This window comes from Emys orbicularis, chromosome 12 (assembly GCF_028017835.1).
Source record: "Emys orbicularis isolate rEmyOrb1 chromosome 12, rEmyOrb1.hap1, whole genome shotgun sequence".
Lineage (NCBI taxonomy): Eukaryota > Metazoa > Chordata > Testudines > Emydidae > Emys > Emys orbicularis.
In genome coordinates this window covers 50,050,861-50,072,978 of record NC_088694.1, presented here as the reverse complement: position 1 = coordinate 50,072,978, position 22,118 = coordinate 50,050,861, and the positions used below count along the sequence as shown (strand labels likewise).

Genomic DNA, 22,118 nt, shown 5'->3' with positions numbered 1-22,118 from the left:
ATCAAAAGCTTTGCTAAAGTCAAGGAATAACACATCCACTGCTTTCCCCTCATCCACAGAGCCAGTTATCTCCTCATAGAAGGCAATTAGGTTAGTCAGGCATGACTTGCCCTTGGTGAATCCATGCTGACTGTTCCTGATCACTTTCCTCTCCTCTAAGTGTTTCATAATTGATTCCTTGAGGACCTGCTCCATGATATTTCCAGGGACTGAGGTGAGGCTGACTGGCCTGTAGTTCCCCGGATCCTCCTTCTTCTCTTTTTTAAAGATGGGCACTACATTAGCCTTTTTCCTGTCATCCGGGACCTCCCCCGATCGCCATGAGTTTTCAAAAATAATGGCTAATGACTCTGCAATCACATCCACCAACTCCTTTAGCACCCTCGGATGCAGCGCATCCGGCCCCATGGACTTGTGCACGTCCAGTTTTTCTAAATAGTCCCGAACCACTTCTTTCTCCACAGAGGGTTGGTCACCTTCTCCCCATACTGTGCTGCCCAGTGCAGCAGTCTGGGAGCTGACCTTGTTTGTGAAGACAGAGGCAAAAAAATCATTGAGTACATTAGCTTTTTCCACATCCTCTGTTACAAGGTTGCCTCCCTCATTCAGTAAGGGGCCCACACTTTCCTTGACTTTCTTCTTGTTGCTAACATACCTGAAGAAACCCTTCTTGTTACTCTTAACATCTCTTGCTAGCTGCAACTCCAAGTGTGATTTGGCCTTCCTGATTTCACTCCTGCATGCCTGAGCAATATTTTTATACTCCTCCCTGGTCATTTGTCCAATCTTCCACTTCTTGTAAGCTTCTTTTTTGCGTTTAAGATCAGCAAGGATTTCACTGTTTAGCCAAGCTGGTCGCCTGCCATATTTACTGTTCTTTCTACACATCGGGATGGTTTGTTCCTGCAACCGCAATAAGGATTCTTTAAAATACAGCCAGCTCTCCTGGACTCCTTTCCCCCTCATGTTATTCTCCCAGGGGATCCTGCCCATCAGTTCCCCGAGAGAGTCAAAGTCTGCTTTTCTGAAGTCCAGGGTCCATATTCTGCTGCTCTCCTTTCTTCCTTGTGTCAGGATCCTGAACTCGACCATCTCATGGTCACTGCCTCCCAGGTTCCCATCCACTTTTGCTTTCCCTACTAATTCTTCCCTGTTTGTGAGCAGCAGGTCAAGAAAAGCTCTGCCCCTAGTTGGTTCCTCCAGCACTTGCACCAGGAAATTGTCCCCTACACTTTCCAAAAACTTCCTGGATTGTCTGTGCACCGCTGTATTGCTCTCCCAGCAGATATCAGGGTGATTAAAGTCTCCCATGAGAACCAGGGCCTGCAATCTAGCAACTTCTGCTAGTTGCCAGAAGAAAGCCTCGTCCACCTCATCCCCCTGGTCTGGTGGTCTATAGCAGACTCCGACCACGACATCACCCTTGTTGCTCACACTTCTCAACTTTATCCAGAGACTCTCAGGTTTTTCTGCAGTTTCATACCGGAGCTCTGAGCAGTCATACTCCTCTCTTACATACAACGTAACTCCCCCACCTTTTCTGCCCTGCCTGTCCTTCCTGAACAGTTTATATCCATCCATGACAGTACTGCAGTCATGTGAGTTATCCCACCAAGTCTCTGTTATTCCAATCGCATCATAGTTCCCTGACTGTGCCAGGACTTCCAGTTCTCCCTGCTTGTTTCCCAGGCTTCTTGCATTTGTGTATAGGCACTTAAGATAACTCATCGATCATCCCTCTTTCTCAGTATGAGACAGGAGTCCTCCCCTCTTGCTCTCTCCTGCTTGTGCTTCCTCCCAGGATCCCATTTCCCCACTTACCTCAGGGCTTTGGTCTCCTTCCCCCGGTGAACCTAGTTTAAAGCCCTCCTCACTAGGTTAGCCAGCCTGCTGGCGAAGATGCTCTTCCCTCTCTTCGTTAGGTGGAGCCCGTCCCTGCCCAGCACTCCTCCTTCTTGGAACACCATCCCATGGTCGAAGAATCCAAAGCCTTCTGTCCGACACCACCTGCGTAGCCATTCGTTGACTTCCACGATTCGACGGTCTCTACCCAGGCCTTTTCCTTGCACAGGGAGGATGGACGAGAACACCACTTGCGCCTCAAACTCCTTTATCCTTCCCAGAGCCACGTAGTCTGCAGTGATCCGCTCAAGGTCATTCTTGGCAGTATCATTGGTGCCCACGTGGAGAAGCAGGAAGGGGTAGCGATCCGAGGGCTTGATGAGTCTCGGCAGTCTCTCCATCACATCGTGTATCCTAGCTCCTGGCAAGCAGCAGACCTCTCGGTTTTCCCGGTCGGGGCGGCAGATAGATGACTCAGTCCCCCTGAGGAGGGAGTCCCCGACCACCACCACCACCACCACCCTCCTCCTCCTCTTGGGAGTGGTGGTCGTGGAACCCCCATCCCTAGGACAGTGCATCTTTTGCCTTCCAATCGGTGGAGTCTCCTTCTGCTCCCTTCCCTCAGATGGGTCATCTAGTCCACTCTCCGCGTTAGTACCTGTAGAGAGAACATGGAAACGATTGCTCACCTGTATCTCCATTGCTGGTACATGGACGCTCCTCTTTCTCCTTCTGGAGGTCACATGCTGCCAAACTTCTTCACCATCCTTCTGTCCCTGCTGCGCCTGCTCTGAATCTTCAGAACATTGTGGCCGTAGAAGCATCTCCTGACGTCTGTCCAGGAAATCTTCATTTTCCCTTATGCAACGCAGAGTCGATACTCGTTTCTCAAGACCTCGAACCTTCTCTTCCAATATGGAGACCAGCTTGCACTTTGTACAGACAAAGTCGCTTCTGTCCAGTGGAAGAAAGACAAACATGGCACAACCTGTGCAGGTTACAACAGCTGATCGCTCACCTTCCATATCACCTTCCTCTTAAGAGCTTCCTCAGCTGATGCAGTACCTAGTCAGAGAAACTTGCAGATGAAATCCTCAGTGCGCTCTCCACAAGCGAACTCCCTCTGTTAGCCTCTGCTGTTCGCCGCTCAGCTGGTTCGCTGCTGACTGCCCTTATATACCAGTCAGGCCCACTCAAGGCCCACCTGGAACAAAGCACTCCCAATTCACACTTTTCAAACAAACAAGCAAGCAATCAAGCACACGGTCAAACTGACAAACTGTCCCAGCAACAGACACTCAGATACTCACCAACACAGCCCCCCTAATGCAGCACTTAGGGTACGTCTACACTTACCTCCGGGTCCGACGGCAGGCAATCGATGTTCTGGGATCGATCCCGGAAGTGCTCGCCGTCGACGCCGATACTCCAGCTCGGCGAGAGGAGTACGCGGCATCGACGGGGGAGCCTGCCTGCCGTGTCTGGACCCGCGGTAAGTTCGGACTAAGGTACTTCGAATTCAGCTACGTTATTAACGTAGCTGAATTTGCGTTCCTTAGTCCGAAATGGGGGGGTAGTGTGCACCAGGCCTAACAGAGGGAGTTTGCCTGGGAGCTGTCCGAGAGGAGGTAGGCTAAGGCCTGGTCCACACTACCCCCCCACTTCGGACTAAGGTACGCAAATTCAGCTACGTTAATAACGTAGCTGAATTCGAAGTACCTTAGTCCGAACTTACTGCGGGTCCAGACGCGGCAGGCAGGCTCCCCCATCGATGCCGCGTACTCCTCTCGCCGAGCTGGAGTACCAGCGTCGACGGCGAGCACTTCCGGGGTCGATCCGGGACCGATTTATCGCGTCTAGACAAGACGCAATAAATCGATCCCAGAACATCGATTGCCTGCCGTCGGACCCTCCGGTAAGTGTAGACGTACCCTTAGCCTCTGCTGTTCGACTCCTGGATTCTCTCCCTGGCTCTCAGAGGGGAGTGGGGTGTAAGGGCAGTGCTGGTGCAGGGAGGTAGGAGCCCGGATTCCTGGGTTCTCTCCCCGGCTCTGGGCGGGGACTGGGGTCTCGTGGTTATAGCAGGGGAGACTGAGAGCCAGGACTCCTGGGTTCATCTGCAGTTGGAAAAGGGAAACCAGGTCCTGTTATGGAGCCAGGACCTGCCTCCAGCTTCAGCTTCTGCTGCCCCCTTGTGGCCATTTCTCACCAGTGCCCCCCAGTCTGAAATGGAAAAAGCTTGTCAGGGGAAGGGCAGGGTCTGAGCCTGGGAGCCCGGACTCCTGGGTTCTCTCCCTGGCTCCGGGAGGGGAGTGAGGTGTAAGGGCAGGGTCAGAGCAGGGGGTAGGAGCCCGGACTCCTGGGTTCTCTCCCTGGCTCTGGGAGGGGAGTGGGGTGTAAGGGCAGGGTCAGAGCAGGGGGTAGGAGCCCGGACTCCTGGGTTCTTGGTTTGGGAAGGGGAGGCAGAGTCAGTTCAGAAACCCAGGAGGTGCCTCAACTCTGGTCCTCTGCTGCCGCCATGTGGCCATTTCTCCCATCGCACCCACTCTAAGCACAGGCCTATAAAACAACCCAAAGGCCCCAGAGTGACCTGATACTCTGTAATTAGCTTGTTTCACTTCCCCATTCGCTGCAGGCCTATTGGGGCAAATCACAAAAACAACTCGGGGACAGGGTCTGCGCCAGGACTCCTGGGTTCTGCCCCCAGCTCGAGTTTTCCCAGGAATTGAAGTTAGGGGCATGTTCGAATTTACGGGGGTGGCGGTTGGGAAAATGACTAAATTGGCAACACTGTGACCACAGGGAGGGATGGGATCCTGGCCTCCTGGGTTCTCACCCTGGCTCTGGGAGGGGTGTGGGGTCTTCTAGTTGTTAGAGCAGGGGTCGGCAATCTTTGGCACGCAGCTCACCAGGGGAAGAACCCTGGCGGGCCTGGCTGGTTTGTTTACCTGCCACGTCGGCAGTTTCGGCCAATTGCGGCTCCCATTGGCCGCGGGTCGCCACCCCAGGCCAATGGGGGTGGCGGGAAGCGGCGGCCAGCAAATCCCTCCTCCTGCGCCGCTTCCCGCACCCCCCATTGGCCTGGAGCGGCGAACCGCAACCAATGGGAGCCGTGTTCAGTAGAAACTGCCGATGGGGCAGGTAAACAAACCAGCCCAGCCAGCCAGGGTGCTTACCCTGGTGAGCCACGTGCCAAAGGTTGCCAATCCCTGGGTTAGAGCATGTGGGGGTTGCAAGAGCCCGGACTCCTGGGTTCTCACCCTGGCTCTGGGAGGGGACTGGGGTCTGGCGGTTAGAGCAGGGGGGCTGGGAGCCAGGACTCCTCCTGGGTTCATCTGCAGTTCTAAAAAGGGAGACCAGGTCCTGTTATGGAGCCAGGACCTGACTCCATCTTGAGCGTCTGCTGCCCCCTTGTGGCCATTTCTCACTAGTGCCCCCAGTCTAAAATAAAGTCCTGTTAGCTAAACCTCAGCCCCCAGGGACCCCTGCTGAGCCATTGTCCCTTTAATTGGGTCATTCACTTCTCTGGTCGCTGCACACCCCACTTCCAATAATGGAAAAAGCTTGTCAGGGACAGGGCAGGGTCTGAGCCTGAGACCCAGGATGCCTGGGTTCTCTCCCTGGCTCCGTGAGGGGAGTGGGGTGTAAGGTCAGGGTTAGAGCAGGGGATAGGAGCCCGGACTCCTGGGTTCTCTCCCTGGCTCTGGGAGGGGAGTGGGGTGTAAGGGCAGGATTGGAGCAGGGGGTAGGAGCCAGGACTCCTGGGTTCTTGGTTTGGGAAGGGGAGACAGAGTCATTTCAGGAACCCAGGAGCTTCCACAATTTTGCTCCTCTGCTGCCACCATGTGGCCATTTCTCCCATCGCACCCACTCAAACCACAGACCTCTTTAATAAACCCCAGCGTCCCCCGAGCCTCTTTAATTAGCTGCTTTCACTTCCCCATTCACTGCCTGGCCCATTGGTGTGAATCACAAAAACAACTCGGGGGCAGGGTCTGTGCCTGGGAGCCAGGACTCCTGGGTTCTCTCCCTGGCTTGGGAGGGGAGTGAGATGTAAGGGCAGGGTCAGAGCACCGGGGTAGGAGCCCGCACTCCTGGGTTCTCTCCATGTCTCTGGGAGGGGAGGGGAGGGGAGTGGGGTGTAAGGGCAGGGTCAGAGCAGGGGGTAGGAGCCCGGACTCCTGGGTTCTTGGTTTGGGAAGGGGAGACAGAGTCATTTCAGGAACCCTGGAGGTGCCTCAACTCTGGTCCTCTGCTGCCGCCATGTGGCCATTTCTCCCGTCGCACCCTCTCAAACCACAGACCTCAGTGCTGGTGCAGGGGGGTAGAAGCCTGAACTCCTGGGTTCTCTCCCTGGCTCTGGGAGGGGAGTGGGGTGTAAGGGCAATGCTGGTGCAGGGGGGGTAGGAGCCCGGACTCCTGGGTTCTCTCCCCGGCTCTGGGCGGGGACTGGGGTCTCGTGGTTATAGCAGGGGAGACTGAGAGCCAGGACTCCTGGGTTCATCTGCAGTTGGAAAAGGGAGACCAGGTCCTGTTATGGAGCCAGGACCTGCCTCCAGCTTCAGCTTCTGCTGCCCCCTTGTGGCCATTTCTCACCAGTGCCCCCAGTCTGAAATGGAAAAAGCTTGTCAGGGGAAGGGCAGGGTCTGAGCCTGGGAGCCCGGATTCCTGGGTTCTCTCCCTGGCTCTGGGAGGGGAGTGGGGTGTAAGGGCAGGGTTGGAGCAGGGGGTAGGAGCCCGGATTCCTGGGTTCTCTCCCTGGCTTGGGAGGGGAGTGGGGTGTAAGGGCAGGGTCAGAGCACCGGGGTAGGAGCCCACACTCCTGGGTTCTCTCCATGTCTCTGGGAGGGGAGGGGGGTGTAAGGGCAGGATTGGAGCAGGGGGTAGGAGCCCGGATTCCTGGGTTCTCTCCCTGGCTTGGGAGGGGAGTGGGGTGTAAGGGCAGGGTCAGAGCACCGGGGTAGGAGCCCGCACTCCTGGGTTCTCTCCATGTCTCTGGGAGGGGAGGGGAGGGGAGTGGGGTGTAAGGGCAGGGTTAGAGCAGGGGGTAGGAGCCCGGATTCCTGGGTTCTCTCCCTGGCTCTGGGAGGGGAGTGGGGTGTAAGGGCATCGTCAGAGCAGGGGGTAGGAGCCCGGACTCCTGGGTTCTTGGTTTGGGAAGGGGAGACAGAGTCATTTCAGGAACGCTGGAGGTGCCTCAACTCTGGTCCTCTGCTGCCGCCATATGGCCATTTCTCCCTTCGCACCCACTCAAACCACAGACCTCTTTAATAAACCCAGCGTCCCCCGAGCCTCTTTAATTAGCTGCTTTCACTTCCCCATTCACTGCCTGGCCCATTGGTGTGAATCACAAAAACATCTCGTGGGCAGGGTCTGAGCCTGGGAGCCAGGACTCCTGGGTTCTCTCCCCGGCTCTCGGCGGGAAGTGGGGTCTGGCGGTTAGAGCAGGGGAGATTTAGTGGGGTCTGGTGGGTTGGAGCACCGGGGGCTGGGAGCCAGGACTCCTCCTCGGTTCATCTGCAGTTGGAAAAGGGAGACCAGGTCCTGTTATGAAGCCAGGACCTGACTCCAACTTCTGCTGCCCCCTTATGGCTTTTTCTCACCAGTGCCCCCGTCTAATAAAAAAAATCCTGTTAACTAACCTGCAGCCCCCCAGGGGCCCTGCTGAGCCCCTGTCCCTTTAATTGGGTCATTCACTTCGCCGATCACTGCACACCCCGCTGCAGAGAATGGAAAATATTTGTCAGGGGCAGGGCAGGGTCTGAGCCTGGAAGCCCAGACGCCTGGGTTCTCTCCCTGGCTCCGGGAGGGGACTGGGATCTAGTGGTTAGAGCAGGGGGGACTGGGAGCCCGGACTCCTGCGCTCCATCCCTGCCTCGGGGAGGGGAGTGGGATGTGTATAGGGCAGGGGGGAAGGAGCCCGGTCTCCTGGATTCTGGTTTTGGGAAGGGGACAAAGTCAGTTCAGGAAACCAGGTTCTGCCTCTTTTGTGATCCTCTGCTGCCACCATGTGGCCATTTCTCCCTTCTCAACCTCTCAAACCACAGACCTCTTTAATAAACCCAGCGTCCCCCGAGCCTCTTTAATTAGCTGCTTTCACTTCCCCATTCACTGCCTGGCCCATTGGTGTGAATCACAAAAACATCTCGTGGGTAGGGTCTGAGCCTGGGAGCCAGGACTCCTGGGTTCTCTCCCCGGCTCTGGGAGGGGAGTGGGGTGTAAGGGCAGGGTCGGAGCACGGGGTAGGAGCCCGGACTCATAGAATCATAGAATATCAGGGTTGGAAGGGACCTCAGGAGGTCATCTAGTCCAACCCCCTGCTCAAAGCAGGACCAATTCCCAACTAAATGATCCCAGCCAGGGCTTTGTCAAGCCGGGCCTTAAAAACCTCCAAAGAAGGAGACTCCACCACCTCCCTAGGTAACGCATTCCAGTGCTTCACCACCCTCCTATTGAAAAAGTTTTTCCTAATATCCAACCTAGACCTCCCCCACTGCAACTTGAGACCATTGCTCCTTGTTCTGTCATCTGCCACCACTGAGAACAGCCGAGCTCCATCCTCTTTGGAACCCCCCCTCAGGTAGTTGAAAGCAGCTATCAAATCCCCCCTCATTCTTCTCTTCTGGAGACTAAACAATCCCAGTTCCCTCAGCCTCTCCTCATAAGTCATGTGCTCCAGACCCCTAATCATTTTTGTTGCCCTCCGCTGGACTCTTTCCAATTTTTCCACATCCTTCTTGTAGTGTGGGGCCCAAAACTGGACACAGTACTCCAGATGAGGCCTCACCAATGTTGAATAAAGGGGAACAATCACGTTCCTCGATCTGCTGGCAATGCCCCTACTTATACAGCCCAAAATGCCATTAGCCTTCTTGGCAACAAGAGCACACTGTTGACTCATATCCAGCTTCTCGTCCACTGTGACCCCTAGGTCCTTTTCTGCAGAACTGCTACCCAGCCATTCGGTCCCTAGTCTGTAGCAGTGCATGGGATTCTTCCATCCTAAGTGCAGGACTCTGCACTTGTCCTTGTTGAACCTCATCAGGTTTTTTTTGGCCCAATCCGATCCCTACCCTCTAGTGTATCTACCACGCCTCCCAGTTTAGTGTCATCTGCAAACTTGCTGAGAGTGCAGTCCACACCATCCTCCAGATCATTAATAAAGATATTAAACAAAACCGGCCCCAGGACCGACCCTTGGGGCACTCCGCTTGAAACCGGCTGCCAACTAGACGTGGAGCCATTGATCACTACCCATTGAGCCCGACGATCTAGCCAGCTTTCTATCCACCTTACAGTCCATTCATCCAGCCCATACTTCTTTAACTTGGCGGCAAGAATACTGTGGGAGACCGTATCAAAAGCTTTGCTAAAGTCAAGGAATAACACATCCACTGCTTTCCCCTCATCCACAGAGCCAGTTATCTCCTCATAGAAGGCAATTAGGTTAGTCAGGCATGACTTGCCCTTGGTGAATCCATGCTGACTGTTCCTGATCACTTTCCTCTCCTCTAAGTGTTTCATAATTGATTCCTTGAGGACCTGCTCCATGATATTTCCAGGGACTGAGGTGAGGCTGACTGGCCTGTAGTTCCCCGGATCCTCCTTCTTCCCTTTTTTAAAGATGGGCACTACATTAGCCTTTTTCCTGTCATCCGGGACCTCCCCCGATCGCCATGAGTTTTCAAAAATAATGGCTAATGACTCTGCAATCACATCCACCAACTCCTTTAGCACCCTCGGATGCAGCGCATCCGGCCCCATGGACTTGTGCACGTCCAGTTTTTCTAAATAGTCCCGAACCACTTCTTTCTCCACAGAGGGTTGGTCACCTTCTCCCCATACTGTGCTGCCCAGTGCAGCAGTCTGGGAGCTGACCTTGTTTGTGAAGACAGAGGCAAAAAAATCATTGAGTACATTAGCTTTTTCCACATCCTCTGTTACAAGGTTGCCTCCCTCATTCAGTAAGGGGCCCACACTTTCCTTGACTTTCTTCTTGTTGCTAACATACCTGAAGAAACCCTTCTTGTTACTCTTAACATCTCTTGCTAGCTGCAACTCCAAGTGTGATTTGGCCTTCCTGATTTCACTCCTGCATGCCTGAGCAATATTTTTATACTCCTCCCTGGTCATTTGTCCAATCTTCCACTTCTTGTAAGCTTCTTTTTTGCGTTTAAGATCAGCAAGGATTTCACTGTTTAGCCAAGCTGGTCGCCTGCCATATTTACTGTTCTTTCTACACATCGGGATGGTTTGTTCCTGCAACCGCAATAAGGATTCTTTAAAATACAGCCAGCTCTCCTGGACTCCTTTCCCCCTCATGTTATTCTCCCAGGGGATCCTGCCCATCAGTTCCCTGAGAGAGTCAAAGTCTGCTTTTCTGAAGTCCAGGGTCCATATTCTGCTGCTCTCCTTTCTTCCTTGTGTCAGGATCCTGAACTCGACCATCTCATGGTCACTGCCTCCCAGGTTCCCATCCACTTTTGCTTCCCCTACTAATTCTTCCCTGTTTGTGAGCAGCAGGTCAAGAAAAGCTCTGCCCCTAGTTGGTTCCTCCAGCACTTGCACCAGGAAATTGTCCCCTACACTTTCCAAAAACTTCCTGGATTGTCTGTGCACCGCTGTATTGCTCTCCCAGCAGATATCAGGGTGATTAAAGTCTCCCATGAGAACCAGGGCCTGCGATCTAGCAACTTCTGCTAGTTTCCAGAAGAAAGCCTCGTCCACCTCATCCCCCTGGTCTGGTGGTCTATAGCAGACTCCGACCACGACATCACCCTTGTTGCTCACACTTCTCAACTTTATCCAGAGACTCTCAGGTTTTTCTGCAGTTTCATACCGGAGCTCTGAGCAGTCATACTCCTCTCTTACATACAACGTAACTCCCCCACCTTTTCTGCCCTGCCTGTCCTTCCTGAACAGTTTATATCCATCCATGACAGTACTCCAGTCATGTGAGTTATCCCACCAAGTCTCTGTTATTCCAATCGCATCATAGTTCCCTGACTGTGCCAGGACTTCCAGTTCTCCCTGCTTGTTTCCCAGGCTTCTTGCATTTGTGTATAGGCACTTAAGATAACTCATCGATCATCCCTCTTTCTCAGTATGAGACAGGAGTCCTCCCCTCTTGCTCTCTCCTGCTTGTGCTTCCTCCCAGGATCCCATTTCCCCACTTACCTCAGGGCTTTGGTCTCCTTCCCCCGGTGAACCTAGTTTAAAGCCCTCCTCACTAGGTTAGCCAGCCTGCTGGCGAAGATGCTCTTCCCTCTCTTCGTTAGGTGGAGCCCGTCCCTGCCCAGCTCTCCTCCTTCTTGGAACACCATCCCATGGTCGAAGAATCCAAAGCCTTCTGTCCGACACCACCTGCGTAGCCATTCGTTGACTTCCACGATTCGACGGTCTCTACCCAGGCCTTTTCCTTGCACAGGGAGGATGGACGAGAACACCACTTGCGCCTCAAACTCCTTTATCCTTCCCAGAGCCACGTAGTCTGCAGTGATCCGCTCAAGGTCATTCTTGGCAGTATCATTGGTGCCCACGTGGAGAAGCAGGAAGGGGTAGCGATCCGAGGGCTTGATGAGTCTCGGCAGTCTCTCCATCACATCATGTATCCTAGCTCCTGGCAAGCAGCAGACCTCTCGGTTTTCCCGGTCAGGGCGGCAGATAGATGACTCAGTCCCCCTGAGGAGGGAGTCCCCGACCACCACCACCACCACCACCCTCCTCCTCCTCTTGGGAGTGGTGGTCGTGGAACCCCCATCCCTAGGACAGTGCATCTTTTGCCTTCCAATCGGTGGAGTCTCCTTCTGCTCCCTTCCCTCGGATGGGTCATCTAGTCCACTCTCCGCGTTAGTACCTGTAGAGAGAACATGGAAACGATTGCTCACCTGTATCTCCATTGCTGGTACATGGACGCTCCTCTTTCTCCTTCTGGAGGTCACATGCTGCCAAACTTCTTCACCATCCTTCTGTCCCTGCTGCGCCTGCTCTGAATCTTCAGAACATTGTGGCCGTAGAAGCATCTCCTGACGTCTGTCCAGGAAATCTTCATTTTCCCTTATGCAACGCAGAGTCGATACTCGTTTCTCAAGACCTCGAACCTTCTCTTCCAATATGGAGACCAGCTTGCACTTTGTACAGACAAAGTCGCTTCTGTCCAGTGGAAGAAAGACAAACATGGCACAACCTGTGCAGGTTACAACAGCTGATCGCTCACCTTCCATATCACCTTCCTCTTAAGAGCTTCCTCAGCTGATGCAGTACCTAGTCAGAGAAACTTGCAGATGAAAGCCTCAGTGCGCTCTCCACAAGCGAACTCCCTCTGTTAGCCTCTGCTGTTCGCCGCTCAGCTGGTTCGCTGCTGACTGCCCTTATATACCAGTCAGGCCCACTCAAGGCCCACCTGGAACAAAGCACTCCCAATTCACACTTTTCAAACAAACAAGCAAGCAATCAAGCACACGGTCAAACTGACAAACTGTCCCAGCAACAGACACACAGATACTCACCAACACAGCCCCCCTAATGCAGCACTTAGGGTACGTCTACACTTACCTCCGGGTCCGACGGCAGGCAATCGATGTTCTGGGATCGATCCCGGAAGTGCTCGCCGTCGACGCCGATACTCCAGCTCGGCGAGAGGAGTACGCGGCATCGACGGGGGAGCCTGCCTGCCGCGTCTGGACCCGCGGTAAGTTCGGACTAAGGTACTTCGAATTCAGCTACGTTATTAACGTAGCTGAATTTGCGTTCCTTAGTCCGAAATGGGGGGGTAGTGTGCACCAGGCCTAACAGAGGGAGTTTGCCTGGGAGCTGTCCGAGAGGAGGTAGGCTAAGGCCTGGTCCACACTACCCCCCCACTTCGGACTAAGGTATGCAAATTCAGCTACGTTAATAACGTAGCTGAATTCGAAGTACCTTAGTCCGAACTTACTGCGGGTCCAGACGCGGCAGGCAGGCTCCCCCATCGATGCCGCGTACTCCTCTCGCCGAGCTGGAGTACCGGCGTCGACGGCGAGCACTTCCGGGGTCGATCCGGGACCGATTTATCGCGTCTAGACAAGACGCAATAAATCGATCCCAGAACATTGATTGCCTGCCGTCGGACCCTCCGGTAAGTGTAGACGTACCCTTAGCCTCTGCTGTTCGACTCCTGGATTCTCTCCCTGGCTCTCAGAGGGGAGTGGGGTGTAAGGGCAGTGCTGGTGCAGGGAGGTAGGAGCCCGGATTCCTGGGTTCTCTCCCTGGCTCTGGGCGGGAACTGGGGTCTCGTGGTTATAGCAGGGGAGACTGAGAGCCAGGACTCCTGGGTTCATCTGCAGTTGGAAAAGGGAGACCAGGTCCTGTTATGGAGCCAGGACCTGCCTCCAGCTTCAGCTTCTGCTGCCCCCTTGTGGCCATTTCTCACCAGTGCCCCCAGTCTGAAATGGAAAAAGCTTGTCAGGGGAAGGGCAGGGTCTGAGCCTGGGAGCCCGGATTCCTGGGTTCTCTCCCTGGCTCTGGGAGGGGAGTGGGGTGTAAGGGCAGGGTCAGAGCAGGGGGTAGGAGCCCGGACTCCTGGGTTCTCTCCCTGGCTCTGGGAGGGGAGTGGGGTGTAAGGGCAGGGTCAGAGCAGGGGGTAGGAGCCCGGACTCCTGGGTTCTCTCCCTGGCTCTGGGAGGGGAGTGGGGTGTAAGGGCAGGGTCAGAGCAGGGGGTAGGAGCCCGGATTCCTGGGTTCTTGGTTTGGGAAGGGGAGGCAGAGTCATTTCAGAAACCTAGGAGGTGCCTCAACTCTGGTCCTCTGCTGCCGCCATGTGGCCATTTCTCCCATCGCACCCACTCTAAGCACAGGCCTATAAAACAACCCAAAGGCCCCAGAGTGACCTGATACTCTGTAATTAGCTTGTTTCACTTCCCCATTCGCTGCAGGCCTATTGGGGCAAATCACAAAAACAACTCGGGGGCAGGGTCTGCGCCAGGACTCCTGGGTTCTGCCCCCAGCTCGAGTTTTCCCAGGAATTGAAGTTAGGGGCATGTTCGAATTTACGGGGGTAGCGGTTGGGAAAACGACTAAATTGGCAACACTGTGACCACAGGGAGGGATGGGATCCTGGCCTCCTGGGTTCTCACCCTGGCTCTGGGAGGGGTGTGGGGTCTTCTAGTTGTTAGAGCAGGGGTCGGCAATCTTTGGCACGCAGCTCACCAGGGGAAGCACCCTGGCAGGCCTGGCTGGTTTGTTTACCTGCCACGTCGGCAGTTTCGGCCAATTGCGGCTCCCATTGGCCGCGGATCGCCACTCCAGGCCAATGGGGGTGGTGGGAAGCGGCGGCCAGCACATCCCTCCTCCTGCGCCGCTTCCCGCACCCCCCATTGGCCTGGAGCAGCGAACCGCAACCAATGGGAGCCGTGATCAGTAGAAACTGCCGATGGGGCAGGTAAACAAACCAGCCCAGCCAGCCAGGGTGCTTACCCTGGTGAGCCACGTGCCAAAGGTTGCCAATCCCTGGGTTAGAGCATGTGGGGGTTGCAAGAGCCCGGACTCCTGGGTTCTCACCCTGGCTCTGGGAGGGGACTGGGGTCTGGCGGTTAGAGCAGGGGGGCTGGGAGCCAGGACTCCTCCTGGGTTCATCTGTAGTTCTAAAAAGGGAGACCAGATCCTGTTATGGAGCCAGGACCTGACTCCATCTTGAGCTTCTGCTGCCTCCTTGTGGCCATTTCTCCCGTCGCACCCACTCTAAGCACAGACCTCTTTAATAAACCCAGCGTCCCCCGAGCCTCTTTAATTAGCTGCTTTCACTTCCCCATTCACAGCCTGGCCCATTGGTGTGAATCACAAAAACAACTCGGGGGCAGGGTCTGTGCCTGGGAGCCAGGACTCCCGGGTTCTCTCCCCGGCTCTGGGAGGGGGGGTGGGAGACAGGACTCCCTGGTTCTCTCCCCGGCTCTGGGAGGGGAGGTGGGAGACGGGACTCCCGGGTTCTCTCCCTGGCTCTGGGAAGGGGGGTGGGAGACAGGACTCCCGGGTTCTCTCCCTGGCTCTTGGGGGGGAGTGGGGTCTGGTGGTTAGAGGAGGGGCTGGGAGCCAGGAGTCCTGGGGTCTATCCCTGGCTTTGTGAAGGGAATATAACGACGGTCAGACCAAGGGTCCATCTTGCCCCGTATCCCATCTTACGACAGTGGCCAGTGCCAGGTGCCCCAGAGGGAATGAACAGAACAGGCGATCATCCACTGATCCCTCCCCTCTCGCCATGCCCAGCCCCTGGCAGTAGAGGTTTGTGGCCACTTGGCGCAGGGGGCTGCGTCCCTGACCAGCTTGGCCAATAGCAGTCGCTGGATCCAGCCTCCAGGAACGTGACTCATTGTGTGTCAAACCCTTTTCTACTTCTGGCCTCAGCCCATCCCCTGGCAGTGAGTTCCACAGGTTAACGGGAAACCTGCTGCATGTTCAAGAGCCCCCCGGTTCAGGTGCCCCAGTCACTGTCTCCGCCCCAGCCAGGAGTTTACAGCCCTGCCGTGGCCCCATGGTCGCCCCTTCTCCCCGCTGAGCAGCCCCAGGCTTTGCCACCTCTCCCGCAGCCTGGGTCTGGCCTTTCTCCCACTGCCTAGAGCTCTTGGAGCCGGGGGGCGGCTCTGCGTGCGGCAGGCCAGGGGTGGGCACTGGGCGCCAGGGATCGGACAGGGGCAGGGTGAAATTGCCTGTCTCTGTCTCTCTCCTAACGCGCTGGGAGCTTTCCTGAGGGTGGCCGCACGGCGAGCGGCTGTTTGCCGGGACCGAGCCGCGGCTCCGAGATCTCACGTGTGGGCCCAGCAAGTTTCACCCCCGTCATGTGTCTGTAGCGGGGATTATTTCTTCCAAAGCACCTTACTTTGCATTTCTCAACACTGCCCTTGAGGGAGGTAGGAGGAGCCCGGACGCCTGGGTTCTCTCCCCGGCTCTGGGAGGAGAGTGGGGTGTAAGGGCAGGGTCAGAGCAGGGGGTAGGTGCCCGGACTCCTGGGTTCTTGGTTTGGGAAGGGGAGGCAGAGTCAGTTCAGGAACCCAGGAGTAGGGTGACCAGATGTCCCGATTTTATAGGGACAGTCCTGATTTTTGGGTCTTTTTCTTATATAGGCTCCTATTACCCCCCACTCCCTGTCCTGATTTTTCACATTTGCTGCCTGGTCACCCTACCCAGGAGATGCTTCCACTCTGGTCCTCTGCTGCCGCCATGTGGCCATTTCTCCCATCGCACCCACTCTAAGCACAGGCCTATAAAACAACCCAAAGGGCCCCAGAGTGACCTGAGACTCTGTAATTAGCTCGTTTCACTTCCCCATTCGCTGCAGGCCTATTGGGGCAAATCACAAAAACAACTCGGGGGCAGGGTCTGCGCCAGGACTCCTGGGTTCTGCCTCCAGCTCGTGTTTTCCCAGGAATTGAAGTTAGGGGCATGTTCGAATTTACGGGGGTGGCGGTTGGGAAAATGACTAAATTGGCAACATTGTGACCACAGGGAGGGATGGGATCCTGGCCTCCTGGGTTCTCACCCTGGCTCTGGGAGGGGTGTGGGGTCTTCTAGTGGTTAGAGCATGTGGGGGTTGCAAGAGCCAGGACTCCTGGGTTCTTTCCCCGGCTCTCGGTGGGAAGTGGGGTCTAGTGGTTAGAGCAGGGGAGACTGAGTGGGGTCTGGTGGGTTGGAGCACCGGGGGCTGGGAGCCAGGACTCCTCCTCGGTTCATCTGCAGTTGGAAAAGGGAGACCAGGTCCTGTTACGGAGCCAGGACCTGCCTCCAGCTTCAGCTTCTGCTGCGCCCTTGTGGCCATTTCTCACCCGTGTCCCCCAGTCTGAAATAAAGTCCTGTTAGCTAAACCCCACCCCCAGGGCCCTGCTGATCCCCTGTCCCTTTGTCAGCCTGGGAGCCCGGACTCCTGGGTTCTCGCCCTGGCTCTAGGAGGGGGGAGGGGACTAGTGGCTGGGCGGGAGGCCCCCATGTGGCCAATGTGGGGGAGGGGCTGGTTGGGGATGAGCCGCGGGGCTGGTCCCTTTAAGACGTTTCCGGTATGAGTCTGAGGTCAATTTTCTGCGCCACATCCAATATGGCTGCCTCCAGGACGCCCTCAGACCCGTGGCAGGCGTGGGGGCCCTTGCCCTCACCTAAGATGGCCCCAAGAGTCCTGTGCCAAAATTAAATATGGCTGCCGCCATACAATCAAACGGACATCTGCGCAGGACGGACCACACTCAAAATGGTTGCCACACCTGCCCGTAGCCACACTTTGCCACATTCACTATGGCTGCCGGCGGACATCCGGTCAATGGTGGCGTTGCCCTTTCTAGATATGGCCGCCTTTGGTAACAAATCATGTGACCATGCCTTCAGCCAACATGGCCGCCTTCCAAACACGCACGCGCGCCAGCCCTTTCTCATCATGGTTGCCTCCCTTAAGAAATAATAGGACTCTGCCCTCATTCAATATGGCTGACAGACGCAGTACGTAGCGGCCGGACGCCTACAGCCGGGATGGCGCCCACGCATACGCTCTGACGGGTTTTTACCACCATCGAAGATGGCCGCTGCCCAAAGGGAGCGCGTACTGCCCGTTCTCAAGATGGCGCCTGACTCTATCCAAGACATGGTGCGTGCCCATACAAAATATGGCTGCGCTCGCTTCGCCAGAGCATCGCATATAGCACAGCGCTTGCTCAGAGGCGGGCGCGTGGAGCTGGGACTCTGCGCGGCCGGGGCCGGCTCCTTCCCCGCGAACATGGCGGCGTGCGCGGCAGCGAGACGGGGCTGGCGCCGGCTGGGACCCTCGGGGCTCGTCCCGCTCCTCAGGGGGCTCCACACGCAGGTGGGATCCAGGGGGTTACCCTGTGACGTCACAGCGGTCATGACCTTAGGGAAGCGGGGGGGGAGAACCCCGGGGGTCACGTGGTTTGGAGCTCGGGGCTCCCGCCCCGGTTATCTCGGTGCCCTAGAGGTCAAAGGTCATGACCTCTGAGGTAGAGGGACCACGAGGGGTCCGCGGGCATGACCCCGCTGGTGACGTAACGGATAAGGTAAAGACACGCCCCCTTGGGGCTTAACCGGCGATCACCCTGGGGTCAAAAATCACGGAGTCAAAGGTCTCTGCGAAGCAGGGGTCGTGACCCTCCCCTCGGGGTTCACAGGTGACCAAGGGGAGCCCTGCACCTTGGCATGATGAGGTCAAAGGTCACCGATCCTCTCCCCCCAGATCCACAGGAGCACGGCCCCCCCCGCCTGGCACCATGGAAACACCCCACGTGGGGCCCCCCTGCACCCCCGACTTGCCCTGCTGCTGCCCCCGGCCCGGAGCCAGAGCAGCGCAGCCCAGGTGAGGGGCTGCGGGTCGGGAGTGAGGGGCACCGGCAGAGCTGGGGGGGGGGGGGGGCAGGGCTGGGCTGGGCTGGGCTAGCGGGGGGCTGCGGGTCGGGAATATGGGGCACTGGCAGAGCTGGGGGAACAGGGCAGGGCTGTGGGTCGGGAGTGAGGGGCAGTGGCAGAGCTGGGGGGGCGCAGGGCCAGGCTGCGGGTCGGCAGTGAGGGGCACCGGCAGAGCTGGGGGGGGGCAGGGCTGGGCTAGCGGGGGGCTGCGGGTCGGGAATATGGGGCACTGGCAGAGCTGGGGGAACAGGGCAGGGCTGTGGGTCGGGAGTGAGGGGCAGTGGCAGAGCTGGGGGGCGCAGGGCCAGGCTGCGGGTCGGCAGTGAGGGGCACCGGCAGAGCTGGGGGGAGGGCAGGGTTGGGCTAGCGGGGGGCTGCGGGTCGGCAGTGAAGGGCACCGGCAGAGCTGGGGGGGGGCAGGGCTGGGCTAGCGGGGGGCTACGGGTCGGGAGTGAGGGGCACCGGCAGAGCTGGGGGGGGGGGGCAGGGCCGGGCTGCGGGTTGGGAGTGACTGGTGCCACTATCTCATTGTCTCCTCTCCCCAGGTGCTGCCTCCCGCAGCTGCCCCGCCCCCAACCCTGGGGGGTGCGGCGCCCGGGGCGGAGCTGGCAGAGGTGCCAGAGCTCAGGCTGGTGGACCTGGGGCTCGACTCCTACACGCCCGTGGGGCTGATCCAGAACATGCTGGAGTTCCTGCACGCCGACCTGGGGCTGCCCTGGTGGGGCGCCATTGTGGCCGGTGAGGGGCATGCTGGGATAGCGGGGCGCTGGGCGAGAGAGCTACCCACAATGCACTGGGGGTAATGCTTCCCCCCCACCCACCCCCAAAGTATGGGGACAGCCTGGGCAGTGCATTGTGGGTAACGCTATCTCCCCCCAGACCGGGGGGAGGCCTGCCCGGGATGTCGCGCCTGACACTCGCTGCCCAGTGAGTTGTGGGTGACGCTCTCTCCCCGGGCCCGGCGGCGGCGCGCTGCCCAGTGCGTTGTGGGTGACGCTCTCTCTCCCCAGGCACGGTGGTGGCGCGCTGTCTGGTGTTCCCGCTCATCGTGAAGGGGCAGCGGGAGGCCGTCAAGCTGAACAACCACCTGCCCGAGATCACCCGGCTCACGCAGCGCATGCAGGACGCCAAGCGCTCCGGCAACCAGTTTGAATGTGAGGGCTGGGGGCGGAGCCAAGGGAGAGAGAGGGACCTGGGGTGGGTGGGGAGAAAAGGGGGATGGAGATAAGGGATGTGAGTAGAATCTTGGCAGGAAGTGGGTGGGGTCAGCAAGAGTGGGAGGAGCCTGAGGGTTCAAGGGTGGGGTCTAGAGCCAGGGGCGGGGCTTGGGAGCTGGGTAGGTGATGCCTGGGGTCAAGGGGAGAAGCATAAGACCTCAGAGATAGTGCAGACAGTGGGAGGGGGAGGAGCGTGGGTGCTGGCTGGGCGGAGCCTGGCGGCTTTAGAGGCGGGCCTTTGTGGAGGCCTGGGAAATCAGAGCCCAGCCCCTAACTCCCCCTTCTCCCTTCTTCCCCCCCTCCTCCCCCCCAGTCTCCAAGTGGTATTCGGAATTGAATCTGTACCAGAAGGCCCATGACGTCAACCCCATACGGGGGTTCCTGGTGCCGCTGGTCCAGGTAAGGCCCCGCCCCCTGTCCAAGTCCCCGCCCACAGCCCTGCCCCTCACTCCCGACCCACAGCCCCCTGCCAGCCCAGTCCTGCCGCTTCCCCTCACTCCCGACCCCGCAGCCCCCTGCCCCCCCCAGCCCTGCCGATGCCCCTCATTCCTGACCCGCAGCCCCTGCTAGCCCAGCCCTGCCCCCCCATCCCTGCTGGTGCCCCTCACTCCCGACCCGCAGCCCCCTGCCAGCCCATCCCTGCTGATGCCCCTCACTCCCTACCTGCAGCCCCTGCCAGCCCAGGCCTGCCCCCCCCCCCCCCCAGCCCTGCCGATGCCCCTCACTCCTGACCCGCAGCCCTGCCCCACAGCCCTGCTGGTGCCCCTCACTCCCGACCCGCAGCCCCCTGCTAGCCCAGCCCTCCCGGTGCCCCTCACGCCCGACCCGCAGCCCCGCCGATGCCCCTCACTCCCGACCCGCAGCCCCTGCCAGCCCAGCCGATGCCCCTTACTCCCGATTCGCAGCCCCCATCTCCCCATGGCTCTGACCCCCTTCTCTCCCCCCGCTCTAGGCCCCTATCTTTATCTCGTTTTTCATCGCCCTGCGAGAGATGGCCACCCTGCCCGTGCCCAGCATGCAGAGCGGCGGCCTGGCATGGTTCGTGGATCTGACGGCGGCCGACCCCCTCTACGTCCTGCCCCTCGTCGTCACCGGCACCATGTGGCTTATCCTGGAGGTGAGCCCTGGGCACCGAGGGGAGGGTGATAGTGTAGGACCTACACTAAACAAGGGAGCCAGGGGCTGGCAGTAAACGGGCGAAGGGCAGGACCATGCTCATTACGCTGTAGCTCAACCTGCTGCCCGAGAGAGGGATGAAAATAATATAGGACCTACAATAAAGAAAGGTCAGTGGGGCTCTGTAAACCCACTGGGAAGCGGGGGGTGAAGGGTGGGGCTCTGCTCAGTCTGCTCTAGCGTCCCTGGCTGGCCGGCAGAGAAACGACAATCGCTTGCGTAGGAGCTGCAATAATATGGTAGAAAGGGGGTAATAAATAATAAATAAAGAGCCATTTGGCTGCTGTACCCAGCTGGCTAGGGCGCTACAGTAATAGTGTAGGGCCTACAGTAAACAAAGAGCCATTTGGCTGCTCTGGGCTGGGGTGCTACAATCCTACTGGAGGGCCTACGGTAAACGCGCATCAGTTGGGTTGGTTTTTGGGTTTTCTGGGGGCGGGGCCTGTCTCTAACCCTGCCCCTCTGTGTGTTCCCCCTCACACCCCCCACAGCTGGGGGCGGAGTCCGGGGTGGACAACCCCAACCTGAAGGTGATGAAGACGGTTTTCCGGGTGATGCCGCTGGTGATCCTGCCGCTGACCATCAGCTTCCCCACGGTGAGAGCCTGGGGGGGGGGGGGAGGGGGGAGAGAGAAGGGAAGCCTGGGGGTGGGGAGCAGCCTTGGGGGGGCCTGGCCCCGATCTCCCCCCTGGCACCCCCCTGACGCTGCCTTGTCTCCCCCAGGCCGTCTTCACCTACTGGCTGACGTCCAACCTGTTCTCCCTGGCGCAGGTCGGGCTCCTGCGGGTCCCGGCCGTCCGCACCCGGCTCCGCATCCCCGACCGCGTCCAGCACGACCCGGCCCTGCTGCCCCCGCGCCAGGGCTTCGTCCAGAGCCTGCGGGGCGGTGAGTGACCCAGGGGGGGCGGGGGGGAGCTCGGTGCAGGCGGGGGGCTAACCCCTCCCTCCCGTCCCCCACAGGCTGGAAGGACGCCCAGCTGGGCCAGCAGCTGCAGGAGCGTGAGCGGCGGATCAAGAACCACCTGGACCTGGCCGCGAAAGGTCTGTGCCCCCCCCCCCCCCCCAACCCCCAGGGCTGGGGGACTCCCCTGCGTGTTCAGCTCCCCCCCCGGGCTGGGCCGCTGCCCCACAGGGGTGTCCCCCCCCCCCCCCCCCCCGGCCCATCTCACCCCTCGCCCCGTCTCTCCCCCCAGGACCCCTGCGCCAGACCTTCTCCCACAACCCCTTGCAGCAGAAGGAGGGCGGGGCTGGCGGCGCTGGCTCCAGCCCCCGCCCGAAGAGGCCCTGGCAGGACACACTGGGCTGAGACCCACCGCCAGACCCCCAGGACCCCGGAACCGCCAGCGGGAGGCGCTCAACCCCCCAGCCGGACTCTGCTCCAGGGGGTGGGTCTGAGCCAATAAAGGACCCATCACCTGCCCACTGGTGCCATTGGACTCTGTTTGCGGGTTGGGCTGGAGACCCCTCTACTACTGGGGGGCAGGGGAGAGCTAGGGGGCGCAGTGCACAGGGGCGGAC

At 58.4% G+C, this 22,118-nt stretch overlaps 1 protein-coding gene across 1 annotated transcript; it reads left to right on the top strand.

Moving 5' to 3' along the window:
- Positions 1-17,410: 17,410 nt before the first annotated feature.
- OXA1L (OXA1L mitochondrial inner membrane protein) lies at positions 17,411-22,012 on the top strand. Its single transcript, XM_065414554.1, has 10 exons — positions 17,411-17,653; positions 18,038-18,157; positions 18,753-18,945; positions 19,218-19,361; positions 19,738-19,823; positions 20,377-20,541; positions 21,092-21,196; positions 21,324-21,486; positions 21,561-21,641; positions 21,794-22,012. Exons 1-10 carry the CDS (start codon positions 17,411-17,413, stop codon positions 21,904-21,906), a joined length of 1,413 nt encoding a protein of 470 aa, XP_065270626.1. The 3' UTR covers positions 21,907-22,012.
- The last annotated feature ends 106 nt before the right edge of the window (positions 22,013-22,118 follow it).

Excerpts from the sequence above, each read along its gene's own strand:
- OXA1L (XM_065414554.1), top strand. The coding sequence starts at position 17,411 with ATGGCGCCTGACTCTATCCAAGACATGGTGCGTGCCCATACAAAATAT. Across the intron at positions 18,158-18,752 it reads GCCAGAGCAGCGCAGCCCAG|GTGCTGCCTCCCGCAGCTGC; the intron begins GTGAGGGGCTGC and ends TCCTCTCCCCAG. Across the intron at positions 19,362-19,737 it reads CTCCGGCAACCAGTTTGAAT|TCTCCAAGTGGTATTCGGAA; the intron begins GTGAGGGCTGGG and ends CCTCCCCCCCAG.